This window comes from Coregonus clupeaformis, unplaced genomic scaffold (assembly GCF_020615455.1).
Source record: "Coregonus clupeaformis isolate EN_2021a unplaced genomic scaffold, ASM2061545v1 scaf0723, whole genome shotgun sequence".
Lineage (NCBI taxonomy): Eukaryota > Metazoa > Chordata > Actinopteri > Salmoniformes > Salmonidae > Coregonus > Coregonus clupeaformis.
Window position 1 is genome coordinate 199,651 of NW_025534178.1, and position 23,463 is coordinate 223,113.

Here is a 23,463-nt window from a genome sequence, read left to right on the forward strand (position 1 = left end):
CGGTCTTATGTAGCATAATTTGAAATTGTGATTTTTACATTGGATAAAAGTAGAGACTCAGAGCTAGAAAATTGTATATCATACACTACAGTTGAGGAACAATGGGAAAGTAATTCTGCTTTGAAAGTTGATAAACTTGTAACCTTACTTTTGAGAAAATGGCCCTTGAATGTTTTGGTACCTACTGGAGAGCTCTTCTTTGTTTCCACCCATTCAGCATCGTTCACACCCTCTTAAGCCTTAGCCCCACCCATCTCTTTAAAGATTCACATGTGAGGCCATGTGGTAAACACACGCTACATCAAATCAAATCTAAGTTTATTTGTCACATGCACAGGATACAGAAGGTGTCAACGGTACAGTGATAGTACTTGCATAGTAGCAATATCAAAAACAGAAAGTGTCCAGATAAAAATATTTTATAAATATTTTATTATTATTAGATGACGCTTACCTGACACACTTGTCTAAATTGATGGGTGATGTGAAGGAAATGCTATAACCACCACAGCCACATCTAGCTAAGTGGATGGGTCACTATTGTCTAGACATGTTCATGAAATACAATCAATGGCCGTAATCACCCCCAGACACACCTGGCTAACTTGATGGGTCATGTAATAATCTGGCCGAAGTGGAGTCTTTTGTTTAGACATGTAGCTAGCTAGGTAGCTAAACAATGAACCGGCATAATCCCAACTCATACAACTACCAATACTTTTCAACTACTTACTACTTTTTAGCTATTTTACACCACTTAGCATGTTAGCTAACCCTTCCCCTAACCCTTTTAGCTAACCCTTCAACTTAACTCTTTTAGCTAAGCCTTCACGTAACCCTTTCCCTAACCCTTTTAGCTAAGCCTTCACCTAACCCAAACCGTAACTCTTTTAGCTAACCCTTCACCTAACCATTTTAGCTAACCCTTCAACTTAACTATTTTAGCTAACCCTTCCCCTAACCCTTTTGGCTAACCATTCCCCTAACCCTTTTAGCTAACCCTTCCCCTAACCCTTTTAGCTAACCCTTCACCTAACCCAAACCTTAACTCTTTTAGCTAACCCTTCACCTAACCCTTCCCCTAACCCTTTTAGCTAACCCTTCACCTAACCCAAAAGTTAACTATTTTAGCTAACCCTTCCCCTAACCCTTCACCTAACCCAAACCTTACTCTTTTAGCTAACCCTTCCCCTAACCTTTTTAGCTAACCCTTCACCTAACCCAAACCTGAACTATTTTAGCTAACCCTTCCCCTAACCCTTTTAACCTTCTCCTAAGCTTAACCCTAACTCCTAGCCTAGCTAACGTTAGCAAGCTAGCAAACTTTAGCCAGCTAGATAGAATTCGTAACATATCTTAGTTTTTGCAAATATGGTAACATATTGTACGTTTTGCAAATACATGCCATACGAAACGTAACATATCATACTAAATGGAGCCTCGGATTTACTTACAAAATAATATGACATGCTCTGAGACCAGGTTGCTTAATAGCTATGATAGCTACCTCATTTCTACAGTAACACTGTACTCTGTCCTGTGTGTGTGCGGCCTTTACCGTAGCCTACAATCAATCATCTCCTCTCTTGTTTGGATTGAATTAGATTTTTTTTGTACAAATCCCACAAACACGGACTGCAATGCCCCTAGCTGTTCATTCGCTGCAGTGCACCATAATAATCGAAGCGTTAACACAGTGGAAGTCTGTGAAAATGCATCACGCTCTCCAGGAAAAAAAAAAAGGTGCTGAAAAGTTGTCAGTTCCGCAAAGCATTGGGCGAGTTCGTTTTGCATGGCCTGGTGCCCCGGGTTAGCAGAGTTTGCACATTTTAGACCATTCCATTGGTCCTTAAACAAAATCTCCACCCAACCTGGGCACCGGGCCATCAAAACTAATTGGCCCATTCCTAGCCTGGAAAAGGGCTTGGATCTGTGGGGAAAGGCTATTCGGACACGCCTGGTGCCCAAATTGATGACGTATGTCGCGCATCTGAGAGTCGAGTGTGAAGACAAATGGTTTTGGTTCAGTCGGTCGTCCTGTTCCCAGTTGTTTTGAATGCACTGAAGTCGGAGGTCGAAGATTTCCGAGTTGCAAGTTCCCAGTTGTATTGAACGGCATTATGTCCCACTGGGCAGCCAGCTGTAGGCTATCACATGTGTGCAGGTGGTAGCTAACGTGCCAATTTGTTCCATCCCACTTGATTTGATTTTAAGCTAGGATAGTAATTGTAACCATCTGGATGTCACATGATAGTCTACTATTCAATTGGGAGTTTGCGCTGCAAGCACATTTATTGTAGTGATGTTCAGAGAAAATGTACAACTACACCATTAACGTCTTTTTCTTTTTTTATAAACGAACAATTACTCCGATAAAAACGGAATGATTCTGAACACTAAGTCCCAACTTCGGCAGACAATTTTCAAATTCTTGCTGAAGTTTATAGCATAAGCATGTGCCAAGTTCAAAACAACTGGGAACTCTGAAAAAAAACGAGCTCCGAAGGGGAAAAATCGATTCATCCAACTCTTTCCGACATTTAGATCACTAACGTCATGATTTGACCTCGCGTTTTTCCGAGTTCCCAGTTGTTTCCGAGTTAGCTGTTAAGGGTTCATCGGGACGACTGGCTGAACCGAATCCATTCGTCATCAATTTGGGCACCGGGCGTGTCAGTATAGCCTCTCCCGGATCTGTGCGCTTATACAAACAGGAAGCCAGCCTGTCTAGCGGCCATGACATAAGACAACCAAACATTTTGTATAACTAACTCTGGAACCAGACGAACCTGTCATTTCATTAAATCATTCATCGGCCGATCCTGTCATTTTCCTGGACTGAGTGACACGCACACGTTGAGTCTCGACGAAGCGGCGGCTGAACTGGAATGCACCGACGCTAGTTAACCGAATAGCTCATTCAAGACGGACCGGAGCTCGAACAACACAGGTAAGATAAACTGGTCCAGCCCTGACAGCCATATGTTCTGCTTTCGGACCCCCTTGTTGTGTGTCTGCATTATGGACACATTTAAACGTATCTGGCTTATCAAGACAACTGTGTACGGATGCTGATGTGGGTTAGGTAACGTTAGTGAACTAGTTAGCCAAGCCTTTTGTAGACAGACAGGCGGACCCGTTTCCCAACCCGACCTTGGCTTGGGGACTCATTTTCTCCAACGACGTTATTTTGTAGCCAGCGGCGCAACTTGATTTTCTTCGAGATATCAGTTTTATTGGCAAGCTAACTAACTAATTGCCTGAGTTATAGCTATCCTTATAGCATTAGTTAGCTAGATAACAGTTTGCTAAAGAGTTTAGAGAGTTTGTTATTCACCGGTAATAACCTAGAAGCGTCCAGTCTGTAGTCGTGCACGTCGCCGCCGTTACCTGGAGAAATTCGGTAATCACTAGTTACCAAAGTCATAATTATGGCTAAACCCCGCCTATTTCTACAATTTATCTTATTAAAATCTGATTTTAAACCTACCCTTAACCCTAACATTAACATTAACTACACCGTTAACCTTATGCCTAACCTTAAATGAAGACCAAAAAGCACATGTTTGTTTTAATTTGATATATACAATTTTGGCTTTGTGGCTGTGATAACTAGCTAGTGACAACTGAGAAATTCACCTGCGCTGCACCTGTCTTCCTGGTGCCAGCGTTGCATAATAAGTCAGACTTTTATGCCAATTATTGATATAAAGTCTTAAACTAATGACTGCAAAATCGTCGAAGTTTTCCTTACAAGCCAGAATATTGAATACAATTACATTTTAACTTTTTTTATATATTGGTCACATGCTTTGTAAACAACAGGTGTGGACTAACAGTGACATGCTTACTTGCTTCCCAACAATGCAGAGAAAAAGAAAATGGAGAAATAACTTACTCTACCGGTTGTCTGTGCAGTTGGTCCTTCAGCCGCTTGAAATTTGAGACAAAATATCCATTTTATTTCACCTGGCACACCATGAAGGGCTAAACACCTGTACCTCAGTCTTGTACATGTGCCTTTGGTCACAGAGCAAACATCTTGATTGCCCTACACTGAGACCCACGTTTTGAAGTCTGGTTAATAACATTTTCCTTTGGATATTTTGTCTCATATTATTGCCCAGCAGAGAGACCAACCCCATGGACATTTGACAGTCAAAGTTTATACAACATTCTGACTTTTTAAAGGGAGTGTTTGGCATCTTCTTATGTATATGTGTGTGGCGTGTCTATATAATTGGAAGGCATCGCCACTTGCTACACTCTGGATAATGTTATAGCATGCCCTGGCGATCTGCATAATGAAGCTTGCCGTAATTTACTGCATTACAACCAATGCCAAAATATCTGATTGATCCATTTTACTCGCACTGTAACCAAGTGTAGGTGTAGGCCTTATCAATGCCTACCTCCATCTCTCCTAATCAAAAGCGATTTTCTTAAAGCCCAAACCGTATAGCTACATATGCCACCCGATCTTTGTTCTCTGGTAAAGAGTAGGGTTTTTCTGTCGACCCGTTGATGGTAATCTCATGCACTTTGGAATAGCGAGTCCCATTAGTGATCGAGTATGTTTATCAGACAGCACATCAGTCCTCCTGAGAGACACTGAACATTCCTAGCAGTTGTCATAGTGACCTCTCTGTCTGTCTGTCTCTGTCTGTCTGTCTCTGTCTCTGTCTCTGTCTCTCTCTCTCTCTATATGTATGTTTATTTTTTAATTCTGGATTATGTGTGTTTTTTTATTTTTGCTAGGTATTACTGCACTGTTGGAGATAACCTGCGATAACATTTGCAAATCTGTGTACGCGACCAATAAACTTTGATTTGATCTCTCTCTTTCTCTCTCTCCATGTCTCTTTTTTTTCTTTTTTTATAGCCTAATGATTTCTAGTAGTAGCACTGTCTGTGGAGCCATTTGGACTGAGCAGTAGGACCCACAAATGTAGTCAGGATCAGGACCTTATAGCCACGTTGCTCATTTGACCTGCATCTCACTGTCTGTCTCTGTCTGCTACAGTTAATACATCAGTGTGTGTCTTTTACTTTAATAGACTACATAATAATTATATAATCATATAACTAACTATAATCATGCATAATAACCATATTAGGCCTATGTCCTCTAACAAACATTTCCACGCAGGCTGGAAGCAACCGACAGCCCAGAGACATTGGCTGCATAAGAAACCAACCACTCTCCTAACTGTAGCAGGCCCAGTTCTTAAGCACATGGCTTTCTTTCTTTCTTTCTTTCTTTCAATCTAAGCCGTCAGCTGAGTCGTAGACCAGTCAGATATTGTGGTCCTCTGTAGCTCAGCTGGTAGAGCACGGCGCTTGTAACGCCAGGGTAGTGGGTTCGATCCCCGGGACCACCCATACACAAAAATGTATGCACGCATGACTAAGTCGCTTTGGATAAAAGCGTCTGCTAAATGGCATATTATTATTATTATAGACCAGCCTATGTATTGAGTGTCTAGAGGTTGGTGTCCCACCCTAGCCCTACACAGCAAGGATGTGATTCTCATGAAACCAGTTTTATCCGTGCCATTAGCTAATTTAGTTAGTTGATTGTTGCTGATGTAACCGGTGTGAAATGGCTAGCTAGTTAGTGGTGCGCGCTAGTAGCATTTCAATCGGGTGAGGTCACTCCCTCTGAGACATTGAAGTAGTTGTTTCCCTTGCTCTGCAAGGGCCGCGGCTTTTGTGGAGCGACGGGTAACGGTGCTTCGAGGGTGACTGTTGTCGATGTGTGCAGAGGGTCCCTGGTTCGAGCCCAGGTAGGGGCGAGGAGAGGGACGGAAGCAGAACTGTTACACTGATGCATCATTGTTTTCTAGCATTCTGAAGAATAAGATGGCTAGTTTATGGCACCGTGTCTCATTTTAAAATACTTGTCAAATTTTCACCTGAAATTTGCACATTTTCACCCCAAATTCTCATTACCGAAATCCATCTGGATTAAATTCTCACGTCATTTAATACAATTTTACTTGAGAAAAACCTAACTTTATTTGAATAAAACACAAAATAATGTTGCTGTAGTTTTTCCATAAATCATAAAAATTGTATACTAGTTGAAGTTTAGTTGAATAATACACCCTATGACAGCTTCCGGTGTATTGATGGGGGGGGGGAGCTTAGCTACTGCTGATGCCAGCACCAAGAGGGTAGATGACAAATACGGTGGCTAGCTAAGTAAGCTATTTTTCCTGTAAGCCACCTAGCTAGCTAGTTTATCCACTGAAACCCATATTGTGAATTGCTGGCTAACATACTACTGTGTTAAAGTGGGGGGGGAAATCAAATTATTTTTCTGTTTGCTAATTTAGCTGGCTAGGAAGCTAGCTAGGTAACTAAGTTATCTAGCTAAACAACTACTGGTAGCCATATCTGTCTAAAAATAGAAGAGGTTTTACAATCTGTATCTCGATTGTAAAAACCTCTTCTCTTTTTAGTCATAGATGTGGCTAGCTACTAAACGGCAAGCTACAGCATTGCAACCAGCCACCTGAAGCTAGGTTTACCAGCAAACGTTAGCACATGAGTGGAGTTGGCTAGCTAGTTAGCCTGGCGCCTGCTAACTTGTTATGCACCACGCCTTGCATTTGTAACTTGTTAGCAAACATGCAACATCAGCAACTGTAAATCATTTTTACTAGCTAGCTATGTAACATAATTGACAAGTGTTGACATTGGTTCTGATTATGACCGTAGATGCATTTCAATCTCACAAAATGTATAGGCATGACGCAAGATAGGATTCCAAACTGCTGTAAATGACATGTATTGTATATCCAGCAATGAGAGAAGACTTGAAATAACCAGTGTGCAAATGTATTCGGGTAAATCACATTATCTGGTGTAACAATCTGTAGCTACAGTTCTCTACACCTGAGACACACTCGGACTACACTGTACAGATTATATAAATACACTGCTCAAAAAAATAAAGGGAACACTTAAACAACACATCCTAGATCTGAATGAATGAAATAATCTTATTAAATACTTTTTTTTCTTTACATAGTTGAATGTGCTGACAACAAAATCACACAGAAATGATCAATGGAAATCAAATTTATCAACCCATGGAGGTCTGGATTTGGAGTCACCCTCAAAATTAAAGTGGAAAACCACACTACAGGCTGATCCAACTTTGATGTAATGTCCTTAAAACAAGTCAAAATGAGGCTCAGTAGTGTGTGTGGCCTCCACGTGCCTGTATGACCTCCCTACAACGCCTGGACATGCTCCTGATGAGGTGGTGGATGGTCTCCTGAGGGATCTCCTCCCAGAGCTGGACTAAAGCATCCGCCAACTCCTGGACACCTTCAAAACCAGTCCTTTATTGGGGGTGTCTTGCTAATTGCCAATCATTTCCACCTATTGTCTATTCCATTTGCACAACAGCATGTGAAATTTATTGTCAATCAGTGTTGCTTCCTAAGTGGACAGTTTGATTTCACAGAAGTGTGATTGACTTGGAGTTACATTGTGTTGTTTAAGTGTTCCCTTTATTTTTTTGAGCAGTGTATAAACACCATGGGACCACGCAGCTGTCATACCGCTCAGGAAGGAGACGCGTTCTGTCTCCTAGAGATGAACGTACTTTGGTGCGAAAAGTGCAAATCAATCCCAGAACAACAGCAAAGGAGCTTGTGAAGATGCTGGAGGAAACGGGTACAAAAGTATCTATATCCACAGTAAAACGAGTCCTATATCGACATAACCTGAAAGGCCGCTCAGCAACGAAGAAGCCACTGCTCCAAAACCGTCATTAAAAAGCCAGACTACGGTTTGCAACTGCACATGGAGACAAAAATCGTACTTTTTGGAGGAATGTCCTCTGGTCTGATGAAACAAAAATATAACTATTTGGCCATAATGACCATCGTTATGTTTGGAGGAAAAAGGGGGTAGCTTGCAAGCCGAAGAACACCATCCCAACCCTGAAGCACAGGGGTGGCAGCATCATGCTGTGGGGGTGCCTTGTTGCAGGAGGGACTGGTGTACTTCACAAAATAGATGGCATTATGAGGAAGGAAAATTATGTGGATATATTGAAGCAACGTCTCAAGACATCAGTCAGGAAGTTAAAGCTTGGTCGCAAATGGGTCTTCCAAATGAACAGTGACCCCAAGCATACTTCCAAAGTTGTGGCAAAATGGCTTAAGGACAACAAAGTCAAGGTATTGGAGTGGCCATCACAAAGCCCTGACCTCAATCCTATAGAACATTTGTGGGCAGAACTGAAAAAGTGTGTGCGAGCAAGGAGGCCTACAAACCTGACTCAGTTACACCAGCTCTGACAGGAGGAATGGGCCAAAATTCATCCAATTTATTGTGGGAAGCTTGTGGAAGGCTACCCGAAACGTTTGACCCAAGTTAAACAATTTAAAGGCAATGCTACCAAATACTAATTGAGTGTATGTAAACTTTCTGACTCTGTCTCTCTCTGACTCTCTGACTCTCTCTCTCTCTGACTCTCTCTGTCTCTCTCTCTCTGTCTCTCTGTCTCTCTCTCTGACTCTCTCTCTCTCTGACTCTCTCTGTCTCTCTCTCTCTCTCTCTCTCTGTCTCTCTCTCTCTCTCTCTGACTCTCTCTCACACAGGTCTAGGTCAGGATGACAGATGGTGACTAGATCAGACACTATGGAGATCCCTATCAACAGTAACGGAGACACAGGGACGCTGCCGGAGGACGACAGACTTGAACAGGTGACACAACCCCTAAAACACCCCGCTCTCGTCAAGTACTGACCCCACCTGTCTCTCTCTCTTTCTCTCTCCTCAAATACTGACCCCACCTGTCTCTCTCTCTCTCTACTCTAATACTGACCCCACCTGTCTCTCTCTCTCTCTCCTCAAATACGGACCCCACCTGTCTCTCTCTCTCTCTCTCTCTCCTCAAGTACTGACCCCACCTGTCTCTCTCCTCAAGTACTGACCCCACCTGTCTCCCTTCCCATCACCAATCACATCAAATATTTTGCCAATAATTGGGCTGCGTGTGTAAACACAGCCTTTGTGGCTGGGACCAGATTTTGGCTACAGTACTGGACGTTTTCCTACCGAAACAACTGACTCTATTTCGCCTTAGTAGAACAACACCTCTCACCATGCAGGCTAGGAGCACAAGGTCCAACAGTTTAGTTAGGCTGACAGAATCTAGCTGGTAGAATCTGTACTAGTTGATAGGATCTAGCTGGTAGAATCTGTACTAGTTGATAGGATCTAGCTGGTAGAATCTGTACTAGTTGACAGAATCTAGCTGGTAGAATCGGTACTAGTTGACAGAATCTAGCTGGTAGAATCTGTACTAGTTGACAGAATATAGCTGGTAGAATCTGTACTAGTTGATATAATCTAGCTGGTAGAATCGGTACTAGTTGACAGAATATAGCTGGTAGAATCTGTACTAGTTGATATAATCTAGCTGGTAGAATCGGTACTAGTTGACAGAATCTAGCTGGTAGAATCGGTACTAGTTGACAGAATCTAGCTGGTAGAATCTGTACTAGTTGATAGAATCTAGCTGGTAGAATCTGTACTAGTTGACAGAATCTAGCTGGTAGAATCGGTACTAGTTGACAGAATCTAGCTGGTAGAATCTGTACTAGTTGATAGAATCTAGCTGGTAGAATCTGTACTAGTTGACAGAATCTAGCTGGTAGAATCTGTACTAGTTGATAGAATCTAGCTGGTAGAATCTGTACTAGTTGACAGAATCTAGCTGGTAGAATCTGTACTAGTTGATATAATCTAGCTGGTAGAATCGGTACTAGTTGACAGAATATAGCTGGTAGAATCTGTACTAGTTGATATAATCTAGCTGGTAGAATCGGTACTAGTTGACAGAATCTAGCTGGTAGAATCTGTACTAGTTGATAGAATCTAGCTGGTAGAATCTGTACTAGTTGACAGAATCTAGCTGGTAGAATCTGTACTAGTTGATAGAATCTAGCTGGTAGAATCTGTACTAGTTGACAGAATCTAGCTGGTAGAATCTGTACTAGTTGATATAATCTAGCTGGTAGAATCGGTACTAGTTGACAGAATATAGCTGGTAGAATCTGTACTAGTTGATATAATCTAGCTGGTAGAATCGGTACTAGTTGACAGAATCTAGCTGGTAGAATCTGTACTAGTTGATAGAATCTAGCTGGTAGAATCGGTACTAGTTGACAGAATCTAGCTGGTAGAATCTGTACTAGTTGATAGAATCTAGCTGGTAGAATCTGTAGTAGCAGCAGGCTCTGTATCTGAGGGAACATACTCTGGGATGTCACCTTTTGCAGTTCCACGGTGTCCATGGGAATATATAGTCCCGTGAACAGGTGACATGGCTATTAGCAGACTGGTGTCATGGCTCAGCTAGACTGTTTGTTTTATCTCTGTGGGTGTATGACAAACAGTTTGAGAGGTATTGCCTAACAGAAGTTACTAGTGTGGTTAAGTGTCAATTCAGGAGTAAGGTTGGACCGGAGGATCCTTTTGAATCTGATAACGTAAGTAAAGATTTGTCAGTGTAAAGTGTCATGTCTTGACGTAGGCGATGTGAAACGCTCTTCTAGTAGGGACTAGTTTAGAAGGTGCTCCCTCAGATTTTATAACCACATTTACATTTACGTCATTTAGCCGACGCTCTTATCCAGAGCGACTTACAAATTGGTGCATTTAACTTAGGATAGCCAGTGGGACAACCACCACTGGGGTGGTCAGTGACTCCGCTGTCCTGGCGTCGTGAGGGAGCTTGTTCCACCATTGGGGTGCCAGAGCAGCGAATAGCTTTGACTGGGCTGAGCGGGAACTGTGCTTCCGTAGAGGTAGGGGGGCCAGCAGGCCAGAGGTGGATGAACGTAGTGCCCGTCGTTTGGGTGTAGGGTCTGATCAGAGCCTGAAGGTAAGGAGGTGCCGTTCCCCTCACAGCTCCGTAAGCTAGCACCATGGTCTTGTAGCAGATGGAGCTTCAAATTCTTCCATATGGTGTGATACTACTACGACTGGAAACTATGGCCTTATCAACATGTTTGCATTCTGCTAGCTATAAGGTATGTAGCCATACTCTCCTAGATTAGAGATTACGTGAGTGGAAGGAGGTGTGATGGTTGTATCAGTGTGTAACAGGGTTTTGTGTGGTCTAACAGCCCGCCCTAAAGCACACCTTGTTGGACAAATACAACCCAGGTTAACAGGGACAGCAGATCCGGGAGGGAGGGAGGGAGAGAGAGGGGGGTAGAGTAGGGAGAGAGAGATCACTTTTGTTTATGATCTACTTCACTTGCTTTGGCAATGTTAACATACAGTGGGGGAAAAAAAGTATTTAGTCAGCCACCAATTGTGCAAGTTCTCCCACTTAAAAAGATGAGAGGCCTGTAATTTTCATCATAGGTACACGTCAACTATGACAGACAAAATGAGAAAAACAAATCCAGAAAATCACGTTGTAGGATTTTTTATGAATTTATTTGCAAATTATGGTGGAAAATAAGTATTTGGTCAATAACAAAAGTTTCTCAATACTTTGTTATATACCCTTTGTTGGCAATGACACAGGTCAAACGTTTTCTGTAAGTCTTCACAAGGTTTTCACACACTGTTGCTGGTATTTTGGCCCATTCCTCCATGCATATCTCCTCTAGAGCAGTGATGTTTTGGGGCTGTCGCTGGGCAACAAGGACTTTCAACTCCCTCCAAAGATTTTCTATGGGGTTGAGATCTGGAGACTGGCTAGGCCACTCCAGGACCTTGAAATGCTTCTTACGAAGCCACTCCTTCGTTGCCCGGGCGGTGTGTTTGGGATCATTGTCATGCTGAAAGACCCAGCCACGTTTCATCTTCAATGCCCTTGCTGATGAAATGAGGTTTTCACTCAAAATCTCACGATACATGGCCCCATTCATTCTTTCCTTTACACGGATCAGTCGTCCTGGTCCCTTTGCAGAAAAACAGCCCCCAAAGCATGATGTTTCCACCCCCATGCTTCACAGTAGGTATGGTGTTCTTTGGATGCAACTCAGCATTCTTTGTCCTCCAAACACGACGAGTTGAGTTTTTACCAAAAAGTTCTATTTTGGTTTCATCTGACCATATGACATTCTCCCAATCCTCTTCTGGATCATCCAAATGCACTCTAGCAAACTTCAGATGGGCCTGGACATGTACTGGCTTAAGCAGGGGGACACGTCTGGCACTGCAGGATTTGAGTCCCTGGTGGCGTAGTGTGTTACTGATGGTAGGCTTTGTTACTTTGGTCCCAGCTCTCTGCAGGTCATTCACTAGGTCCCCCCCCCTGTGTGGTTCTGGGATTTTTTTGACCCCACGGGGTGAGATCTTGCGTGGAGCCCCAGATCGAGGGAGATTATCAGTGGTCTTGTATGTCTTCCATTTCCTAATAATTGCTCCCACAGTTGATTTCTTCAAACCAAGCTGCTTACCTATTGCAGATTCAGTCTTCCCAGCTTGGTGCAGGTCTACAATTTTGTTTCTGGTGTCCTTTGACAGCTCTTTGGTCTTGGTCATAGTGGAGTTTGGATTGTGACTGTTTGAGGTTGTACACAGGTGTCTTTTATACTGATAACAAGTTCAAACAGGTGCCATTAATACAGGTAATGAGTGGAGGACAGAGGAGCCCCTTAAAGAAGAAGTTACAGGTCTGTGAGAGCCTGAAATCTTGCTTGTTTGTAGGTGACCAAATACTTACACTGCTCAAAAAAATAAAGGGAACACTAAATTAACACATCCTAGATCTGAATGTATGAAATAATCTTATTAAATACTTTTTTCTTTACATAGTTGAATGTGCTGACAACAAAATCACACAAAAATTATCAATGGAAATCAAATGTATCAACCCATGGAGGTCTGGATTTGGAGTCACCCTCAAAATTAAAGTGGAAAACCACACTACAGGCTGATCCAACTTTGATGTAATGTCCTTAAAACAAGTCAAAATGAGGCTCAGTAGTGTGTGTGGCCTCCACGTGCCTGAATGACCTCCCTACAACGCCTGGGCATGCTCCTGATGAGGTGGCAGATGGTCTCCTGAGGGGATCTCCTCCCAGACCTGGACTAAAGCATCCGCCAACTCCTGGACAGTCTGTGGTGCAACGTGGCATTGGTGGATGGAGCGAGACATGATGTCCCAGATGTGCTCAATTGGATTCAGATCTGGGGGAACGGGCAGGCCAGTCCATAGCATCAATGCCTTCCTCTTGCAGGAACTGCTGACACACTCCAGCCACATGAGGTCTAGCATTGTCTTGCATTAGGAGGAACCCAGGGCCAACCGCACCAGCATATGGTCTCACAAGGGGTCTGAGGATCTCATCTCGGTACCTAATGGCAGTCAGGCTACCTCTGGCGAGCACATGGAGGGCTGTGCGGCCCCCCAAAGAAATGCCACCCCACACCATGACTGACCCACCGCCAAACCGGTCATGCTGGAGGATGTTGCAGGCAGCAGAACGTTCTCCACGGTGTCTCCAGACTCTGTCACGTCTGCCACGTGCTCAGTGTGAACCTGCTTTCATCTGTGAAGAGCACAGGGCGCCAGTGGCGAATTTGCCAATCTTGGTGTTCTCTGGCAAATGCCAAACGTCCTGCACGGTGTTGGGCTGTAAGCACAACCCCCACCTGTGGACGTCGGGCCCTCATACCACCCTCATGGAGTCTTTTTCCGACCGTTTGAGCAGACACATGCACATTTGTGGCCTGCTGGAGGTCATTTTGCAGGGCTCTGGCAGTGCTCCTCCTGCTCCCTCCTTGCACAAAGGCGGAGGTAGCAGTCCTGCTGCTGGGTTGTTGCCCTCCACGGCCTCCTCCACGTCTCATGTACTGGCCTGTCTCCTGGTAGCGCCTCCATGCTCTGGACACTACGCTGACTGACACAGCAAACCTTCTTGCCACAGCTCGCATTGATGTGCCATCCTGGATGAGCTGCACTACCTGAGCCACTTGTGTGGGTTGTAGACTCTGTCTCATGCTACCACTAGCGTGAAAGCACCGCCAGCATTCAAAAGTGACCAAAACATCAGCCAGGAAGCATAGGAACTGAGAAGTGGTCTGTGGTCACCACATGCAAAACCAGTCCTTTATTGGGGGTGTCTTGCTAATTGCCTATAATTTCCACCTGTTGTCTATTCCATTTGCACAACAGCATGTGAAATGTATTGTCAATCAGTGTTGCTTCCTAAGTGGACAGTTTGATTTCACAGAAGTGTGATTGACTTGGAGTTACATTGTGTTGTTTAAGTGTTCCCTTTATTTTTTGAGCAGTGTATTTTCCACCATAATTTGCAAATAAATTCATAAAAAATCCTACAATGTGATTTTCTGGATTTTTTTCCCTCAATTTGTCTGTCATAGTTGACGTGTACCTACGATGAAAATTACAGGCCTCTCTCATATTTTTAAGTGGGAGAACTTGCACAATTGGTGGCTGACTAAATACTTTTTTTCCCCACTGTAGGTTTCCCATGCCAATAAAGCCCATTGAATTGAGCGTTTAAGGCAGTTAAACAGGCTGGTGTTTGCCAACCACACTGTGTTCTGCTCCAGTAGTAAACACACACACACTCTTATCAGGACTGAAAGCTGCTGTCTTTGTTAACCGGAGGTTTGGTCAAACACTCAGCACACAGACCGAGACAGACAGACTGGAGGCCTACAGACCGAGACAGACAGACTGGAGGCCTACAGACCCAGACAGACAGACTGGAGGCCTACAGACCGAGACAGACAGACAGACTGGAGGCCTACAGACCCAGACAGACAGACAGACTGGAGGCCTACAGACCCAGACAGACAGACAGACTGGAGGCCTACAGACCGAGACAGACAGACAGACTGGAGGCCTACAGACCCAGACAGACAGACAGACTGGAGGCCTACAGACCCAGACAGACAGACAGACTGGAGGCCTACAGACCCAGACAGACAGACAGACTGGAGGCCTACAGACCGAGACAGACAGACAGACTGGAGGCCTACAGACCGAGACAGACAGACAGACTGGAGGCCTACAGACCGAGACAGACAGACAGACTGGAGGCCTACAGACCGAGACAGACAGACAGACTGGAGGCCTACAGACCCAGACAGACAGACAGACAGACAGACTGGAGGCCTACAGACCCAGACAGACAGACTGGAGGCCTACAGACCGAGACAGACAGACAGACTGGAGGCCTACAGACCCAGACAGACAGACAGACTGGAGGCCTACAGACCCAGACAGACAGACAGACTGGAGGCCTACAGACCCAGACAGACAGACAGACTGGAGGCCTACAGACCCAGACAGACAGACAGACTGGAGGCCTACAGACCGAGACAGACAGACAGACAGACAGACAGACTGGAGGCCTACAGTAAGCCTGCTCCTTAAATGGCACCCTGTTCCCTTTTATAGTGCGCTACTGTTTATCCAGGACCCATAGGGCTCTGTTCAAATGTAGTGCACTATATAGGGAATAGGGTGCCATTTGGACACGGTGTAGCAGTGGTGTTGGAGGTGTTTCTCATCGGGGGTTAAACAGAGTTATTTATTGTTCCTAGCTGAATATTAACAAATGTTGTCATAGCAACGAGGCCATTTTCTTCTGAAACTGCTATAACAATGTTCATGGAGTTTAAAACTAGTCCAGTTCTTCTCTCACCATTTTAATACTGGTCTACTAACCATATAGCACTTAGACATTGAAACGATGTCTGTGTTGGAGTGATCTAAATAATAGAGGGACACAGGGAGGTAGAGACGTATTAACACAGGGAGGTAGAGACGTATTAACACAGGGAGGTAGAGACGTATTAACACAGGGAGGTGGAGACGTATTAACACAGGGAGGTGGAGACGTATTAACACAGGGAGGTGGAGACGTATTAACACAGGGAGGAGGTGGAGACGTATTAACACAGGGAGGTGGAGACGTATTAACACAGGGAGGTGGAGACGTATTAACACAGGGAGGTGGAGACGTATTAACACAGGGAGGTGGAGACGTATTAACACAGGGAGGTAGATGACACAGGGAGGTGGAGACGTATTGACACAGGGAGGTGGAGACGTATTGACACAGGGAGGTGGAGACGTATTGACACAGGGAGGTGGAGACGTATTGACACAGGGAGGTGGAGACGTATTGACACAGGGAGGTGGAGACGTATTGACACAGGGAGGTGGAGACGTATTGACACAGGGAGGTGGAGACGTATTAACACAGGGAGGTGGAGACGTATTGACACAGGGAGGTGGAGACGTATTGACACAGTGAGGTGGAGACGTATTGACACAGGGAGGTGGAGACGTATTGACACAGGGAGGTGGAGACGTATTAACACAGGGAGGTGGAGACGTATTAACACAGGGGAGGTAGAGACGTATTGACACAGGGAGGTGGAGACGATGACACAGGGAGGTGGAGACGTATTGACACAGGGGAGGTGGAGACGTATTAACACAGGGAGGTGGAGACGTATTAACACAGGGAGGTAGAGACGTATTGACACAGGGAGGTGGAGACGTATTGACACAGGGAGGTGGAGACGTATTGACACAGGGAGGTGGAGACGTATTGACACAGGGAGGTGGAGACGTATTGACACAGGGAGGTGGAGACGTATTGACACAGGGAGGTGGAGACGTATTGACACAGGGAGGTGGAGACGTATTAACACAGGGAGGTGGAGACGTATTGACACAGGGAGGTGGAGACGTATTGACACAGGGAGGTGGAGACGTATTGACACAGGGAGGTGGAGACGTATTGACACAGGGAGGTGGAGACGTATTGACACAGGGAGGTGGAGACGTATTGACACAGTGAGGTGGAGACGTATTGACACAGGGAGGTGGAGACGTATTGACACAGGGAGGTGGAGACGTATTGACACAGGGAGGTGGAGACGTATTGACACAGGGAGGTGGAGACGTATTGACACAGGGAGGTGGAGACGTATTGACACAGGGAGGTGGAGACGTATTAACACAGGGAGGTGGAGACGTATTAACACAGGGAGGTGGAGACGTATTAACACAGGGAGGTGGAGACGTATTAACACAGGGAGGTGGAGACATAATAAACGTAATCTTGAAAGTTGTAATAGTAGAATGCACAAGGTGCAATTTCTATATTGGATAGTGCATCATTACATTTACATTTTACATTTTAGTCATTTAGCAGACGCTCTTAACCAGAGCGACTTACAGGAGCAATTAGGGTTAAGTGCCTTGCTCAGGGGCACATTAACGTCATTTAGCAGACGCTCTTAGCCAGAGCGACTCACAAATTGGTGCGTTCACCCCTATAGCCAGTGGGATAACCACTTTACAATTTGGGGGGAGTTAGAAGGAATACTTTATCCTATCCCAGGTATTCCTTAAAGAGGTGGGGTTTCAAATGTCTCCCGGAAGGTGGTGAGTGACTCCGCTGTCCTGGCGTCGTGAGGGAGCTTGTTCCACCATTGGGGTGCCAGAGCAGCGAACAGTTTTGACTGGGCTGAGCGGGAGCTATGCTTCCGCAGAGGAAGGGAGCCAGCAGGCCAGAGGTGGATGAACGCAATGTCCTCGTTTGGGTGTAGGGACTGATCAGAGCCTGAAGGTACAGAGGTGCCGTTCCCCTCACTGCTCCATAGGCAAGCACCATGGTCTTGTAGCGGATGCGAGCTTCAACTGGAAGCCAGTGGAGTGTGCGGAGGAGGGGGTGACGTGAGAGAACTTGGGAAGGTTGAACACCAGACGGGCTGCGGCATTCTGGATGAGTTGTAGGGGTTTAATGGCACAGGCAGGGAGCCCAGCCAACAGCGAGTTGCAGTAGTCCAGACGGGGAGATGACAAGTGCCTGGACCAGGACCTGCGCCGCTTCCTGTGTAAGGCAGGGTCGCACTCTCCGAATGTTGTAGAGCATGAACCTGCAGGAGCGGGTCACCGCCTTGATGTTGGCGGAGAACGACAGGGTGTTGTCCAGGGTCACGCCTAGGCTCTTCGCACTCTGGGAGGAGGACACAGCGGAGTTGTCAACCGTGATGGCGAGATCATGGAACGGGCAGTCCTTCCCCGGGAGGAAGAGCAGCTCCGTCTTGCCAGGGTTCAGCTTGAGGTGGTGATCCGTCATCCATACTGATATGTCTGCCAGACATGCAGAGATGCGATTCGCCACCTGGTTATCAGAAGGGGGAAAGGAGAAGATTAGTTGTGTATCGTCAGCGTAGCAATGATAGGAGAGACCATGTGAGGATATGACAGAGCCAAGTGACTTGGTGTATAGGGGAGAAAAGGAGAGGGCCCAGAACCGATCCCTGGGGGGACACCAGTGGTGAGAGCACGTGGTGCGGAGACAGCTTCCCGCCACGCCACTTGGTAGGAGCGACCGGTCAGGTAGGGACGCAATCCAGGAGTGAGCCGCGCCGGAGATGCCCATCTCGGAGAGGGTGGAGAGGAGGATCTGATGGTTCACAGTATCAAAGGCAGCAGACAGGTCTAGAAGGACAAGAGCAGAGGAGAGAGAGTTAGCTTTAGCAGTGCGGAGAGTCTCCGTGACACAGAGAAGAGCAGTCTCAGTTGAATGACCAGTCCTGAAACCTGATTGGTTTGGATCAAGAAGGTCATTCTGAGAGAGATAGCAAGAGAGTTGGCTAAAGACGGCACGCTCAATAGTTTTGGAAAGAAAAGAAAGAAGGGATACTGGTCTGTAGTTGTTGACATCAGTGGGGTCGAGTGTTGGTTTTTTTGAGAAGGGGAGCAACTCTCGCTCTCTTGAAGACGGAAGGGACATGGCCAGCGGTCAAGGATGAGTTGATCAGCGAGGTGAGGTAGGGGAGAAGGTCACCGGAGATGGTCTGGAGAAGGGAGGAGGGGATGGGGTCAAGCGGGCAGGTTGTTGGGCGGCCTGCAGTCACAAGTCGCAGGATTTTATCTGGAGAGAGAGGGGAGAAAGAAGTCAAAGCATAGGGTAGGGCAGTGTGAGCAGGACCAGCAGTGTTATTAGACTTAACAAACGAGGATCGGATGTCGTCAACCTTCTTTTCAAAGTGGTTGACGAAGTCATCCACAGAGAGAGAGAGGAGGGGGGAGGATTCTGGAGGGAGGAAAATGTGGCAAAGAGCTTCCTAGGGTTAGAGGCAGATGCTTGGAATTTAGAGTGGTAGAAGGTGGCCTTAGCAGCAGAAACAGATGAAGAAAATGTAGAGAGGAGGGAGTGAAAAGATGCCAGGTCGGCAGGGAGTTTAGTTTTCTTCCATTTCGGCTCACGCTGCCCGGAGCTCTGTTCTGTGAGCTCGCAATGAGTCATCAAGCCACGGAGCTGGAGGGGAGGACCGAGCCGGCCGGGAGGATAGGGGACACAGAGAGTCAAAGGATGCAGAAAGGGAGGAGAGGAGGGTTGAGGAGGCAGAATCAGGAGATTGGAGGGAGAAGGATTGAGCAGAGGGGAGAGATGATAGGATGGAAGAGGAGAGAGTAGTGGGAGAGAGAGAGCGAAGGTTGCGGCGGGCGCATTACCATCTGTGTAGGGGCAGAGTGAGTAGTGTGGGAGGAGAGCGAGAGAGAAAAGGAAACAAAGTAGTGGTCGGAGAAATGGAGGGGAGTTGCAGTGAGATTAGTAGAGGAGCAGCATCTAGTGAAGATGAGGTCAAGCGTATTGCCTGCCTTGTGAGTAGGGGGACGGTGAGAGGGTGAGGTCAAAAGAGGAGAGGAGTGGAAAGAAGGAGGCAGAGAGAAATGAGTCAAATGTGGACATAGGGAGGTTGAAATCCCCCAAAACTGTGAGGGGTGAGCCATCCTCAGGGAAGGAACTTATCAAGGCGTCGAGCTCATTGATGAACTCTCCAAGGGAACCTGGAGGGCGATAGATGACAAGGATATTAAGCTTAAATGGGCTAGTGACTGTGACAGCATGGAATTCAAATGAGGAGATAGACAGATGGGTTAGGGGAAAAATTGAGAATGTCCACTTGGGAGAGATGAGGATTCCTGTACCACCACCCCTCTGACCAGATGCTCTCGGGGTATGCGAGAACACATGGTCAGACGAGGAGAGAGCAGTAGGAGTAGCGGTGTTTTCAGTGGTGATCCATGTTTCCGTCAGCGCCAGGAAGTCGAGGGACTGGAGGTTGGCATAGGCTGGGATGAAGTCAGCTTTGTTGGCAGCAGAACGGCAGTTCCAGAGGCTGCCTGCGACCTGGAACTCCACGTGGGTGGTGCGTGCAGGGACCACCAGGTTGGAGAGGCAGCAGCCACGCGGTGTGGTGCGTTTGTGTAGCCTGTGCAGAGAGGAGAGAACAGGGATAGGCAGAGGCATAGTTGACAGGCTGTAGCAAATGGCTACAAAAATGCAGAGGAGATCGGAATGAAATGGACTAAGCATCTGGGAGCGGAGAGAGCAGGGCCTCCCTCACCAAAAACCTCTACCTCAGAAACTAAAATTGTTTCACTGAACCACCCGAACAAAAAACTCTCCCAACTTCCGCCTTTGGAAATCAGAATTGTTGTGAACCACAGCGGTTCAATGTTTAAAGGAATAGACTCAACCCACTTTGTTCAGCTAGCCAACTATGACACCATAGCCAACTAGCAGACTAGCATCTAATAACAATAACACACCGTTTAGCACCAACACTTGGTCACAACAAACCACCAATAATGTGATAACACACTAAACAGATCATTCGTGTCTGTGTCAAGTTCCTTTCATGACGCAGCAATGATTAGACGTTGGCTAGCTAGGACAAGTATATTGTGGTTAGCTACTACAGTACAGCCAGCTGGTCATGTTGATACTGATCATCAGTTCCTCTTGTCATGTTAGTCATTGCAGACCTTAGAGAGCTATTTATAACTTGTCAGAAATGTCCAGATCAACTAGCCCATGTCAGCTAACATTTTTTTATTTAGGTTTTGTAGCCCATAGATATTGTTGTAATTTTTTTGTCACTCAAATATCACATGAATACGCATTAGACATGGCAAAATGTTCTTTGCACCCCATGACAAAATGTGTAGATTTGCAGGAAATAAGCTTTAAACCTGCAAAGTTCTCTCCACCAACAATGGGGGTGTGAACAGTTTGTCACGAACAGTGCTTGTTCCCATAGAGATAGACGTGGTGCGCGCTCGCGGGGGGGGATTGTTTTCCTGGAGCCCAGAGTTTTTCCTGATCTGGTATTAGGCTAACCAAAACACTCTGGACCCTAGTTGTAGCATATGACGTAGTAATATATCAGCTGTTTTTCATATATGGGCTATGGTATGGGCTATGATATGGGCTATGATGGGACCAGATTAATTTTCCAATCAGTTCATATGGTTTAAAAAAAATAAACTCCTGGAAAAACGCCTGGCCCTGGGTAGGATGAAAGTATTAAAACCCTTTACACAGACAGACAACTGTGATTGGACAATAAAACTAACATTTAAAAAACTGAGCTGAGCTTTGCTGTATTCAGGATTGCATTTGTGGATTAAAAGGCCTAGATAGGCTAGTCACCTGACATGTGAATATAAACCACATTTTGATCATGTTCACATTTTCTCAGAACACAAATAAATGGGCCTATTTTAGCCTATAAATACATAGCTTAGGCTACAACAACATGACGTTACGTTTCCCCTGGCCAGGCCCAGATGGTTTTGATTGATTAGGATCCCCGTTAGCCAACGCCAATGGAGACAGCTAGTCTTACTGGGGTCCGACATATGACGAACAATACATTACAGACAATATACTTTAGTATTTACATATACATTTAAAAACATTACCATATAGTGTTTGTGCATCTATCAATTACAGATACATGTCAGTACATACACACAACAAGTAGGTCACATGGGGGAGAGGCGTTGTGCCGTGAAGTGTTGCTTTATTAGTTTTTTGAAACCAGGTTTGCTGTTCACTTCCGCTATATAAGATGGAAGGGAGTTCCATGCACTCATGGCTCTGTATAATACTGTATGTTTCCTTGAATTTGTTCTGGACCTGGGGGCTGTGAAAAGACCCCTGGTGGCATGTCTGGTGGGGTAAATGTGTGTGTCAGTGCTGTGTGTAAGTTGACTATGCAAACAACTTGGAATTTCCAACACATTTGTTTCTTATAAAAACAACTCTTAGCCAAGAGAGACTGGCATGCATAGTATTAATATTAGCCCTCTTCCTTTACAGCACTTGACCATGTGACTGGACAATAATCAAGATAAGATAAAACTAGAGCCTGCAGGACTTGCTTTGTGGAGTGTGGTGTCAAAAAAGCAGCATCTCTTTATTACGGACAGACCTCTCCCCATCTTTACAACCATTGACTCTATATGTTTTGACTGTGACAGTTTACAATCTAAGGTAACACCAAGTAATTTAGCCTGTTCAACTTGTTCAACAGCCACACAATTTATTACCAGATTCAGCTGAGGTCTAGAACTTAGGGAATGATTTGTACCAAATAAAATGCTCTTCGTTTTAGAGATGTTCAGGACCAGTTTATTACTGGCCACCCATTCCAAAACAGACTGCAACTCTTTGTTAAGGGTTTCAGTGACTTCATTAGCTGTGGTTGCTGATGCGTATATGGACTAATCATCAGCATACATGGACACACATGCTTTGTTTAATGCCAGTGGCGGGTCATTGGTAAAAATACAAAAGAGTAGAGGACCTAGAGAGCTGCCCTGTGGTACACCACACTTTACATGTCTGACATTAGAGAAGCTTCCATTAAAGCTTGCTGCCAACTCTTAGCAAACAGTTGGAAAAAATTGTGTTTCACCAAATACAATGCTACTTCTCTGTAAACAAATTAACAACAGACTTTCAGCATGCTTATAGAGAAGGGCACTCAACACAAATGACTGACTGGTTGAAAGAACCAGTAAAGGCCGCTTGACCACTCTTGGGTAGCGGAATGACTGGCTTCCAGAGTGCATAGACTTCTCTAGGCTACCTGCAGCAGTGGTTATCATCAGTAGATCAGACTGAAGCACGTTGACAAATCATGAGGCATTTCATTTTTTTGGTGACAGGTTGGGGCTTCCATATAAAACAGCTCGTGGTGGTGTCATGGTGAATTCACTTATACCCACGTTAATTTGACTATTCACAATAATCGTATTATTCTGTGCATGTAACTGCACTCAGTCTCTGTGTTTGATAGAGGTTCATTCTACCAATGCGTGCCAGTCTACAAAGCTACGGAACATTTACAGTATCAATGTTTCCGTTTTTCAGACCAGGGGTGTAATCATTAGTCTGAACAGTTGCAAACGGAAAACATTTTGCTACGAAAACAAGAGTTTCTATTGGACAAATTCATGTAGGTCCCTCCCTGTTCCGTTTGCTTCCGGTTGGTTCTGTTTGGTTCCTAATGAATACATCCCAGGGTTGTTGATTGACCAGCATCTGGTCTGACCAGTTGCCTCCTAACAGATGCTGGGGTAGAATGTCATCACACACAGACACTTAAGGATGGGGA

General features: G+C 45.4%; 1 protein-coding gene across 1 annotated transcript in view; it reads left to right on the forward strand.

Moving 5' to 3' along the window:
- The first annotated feature begins 2,413 nt into the window (after positions 1-2,413).
- The window catches only part of LOC121555407 (arfaptin-2), a 48,449-nt gene continuing 27,399 nt past the window's right edge, over positions 2,414-23,463 (forward strand). Inside the window, exons 1-2 of the mRNA XM_045216494.1 lie at positions 2,414-2,950; positions 8,622-8,727. Coding sequence (XP_045072429.1) covers positions 8,641-8,727 — 87 coding nt within the window. The 5' untranslated portion in view covers positions 2,414-2,950; positions 8,622-8,640. The remainder of the gene's footprint in view (positions 2,951-8,621; positions 8,728-23,463) is intronic.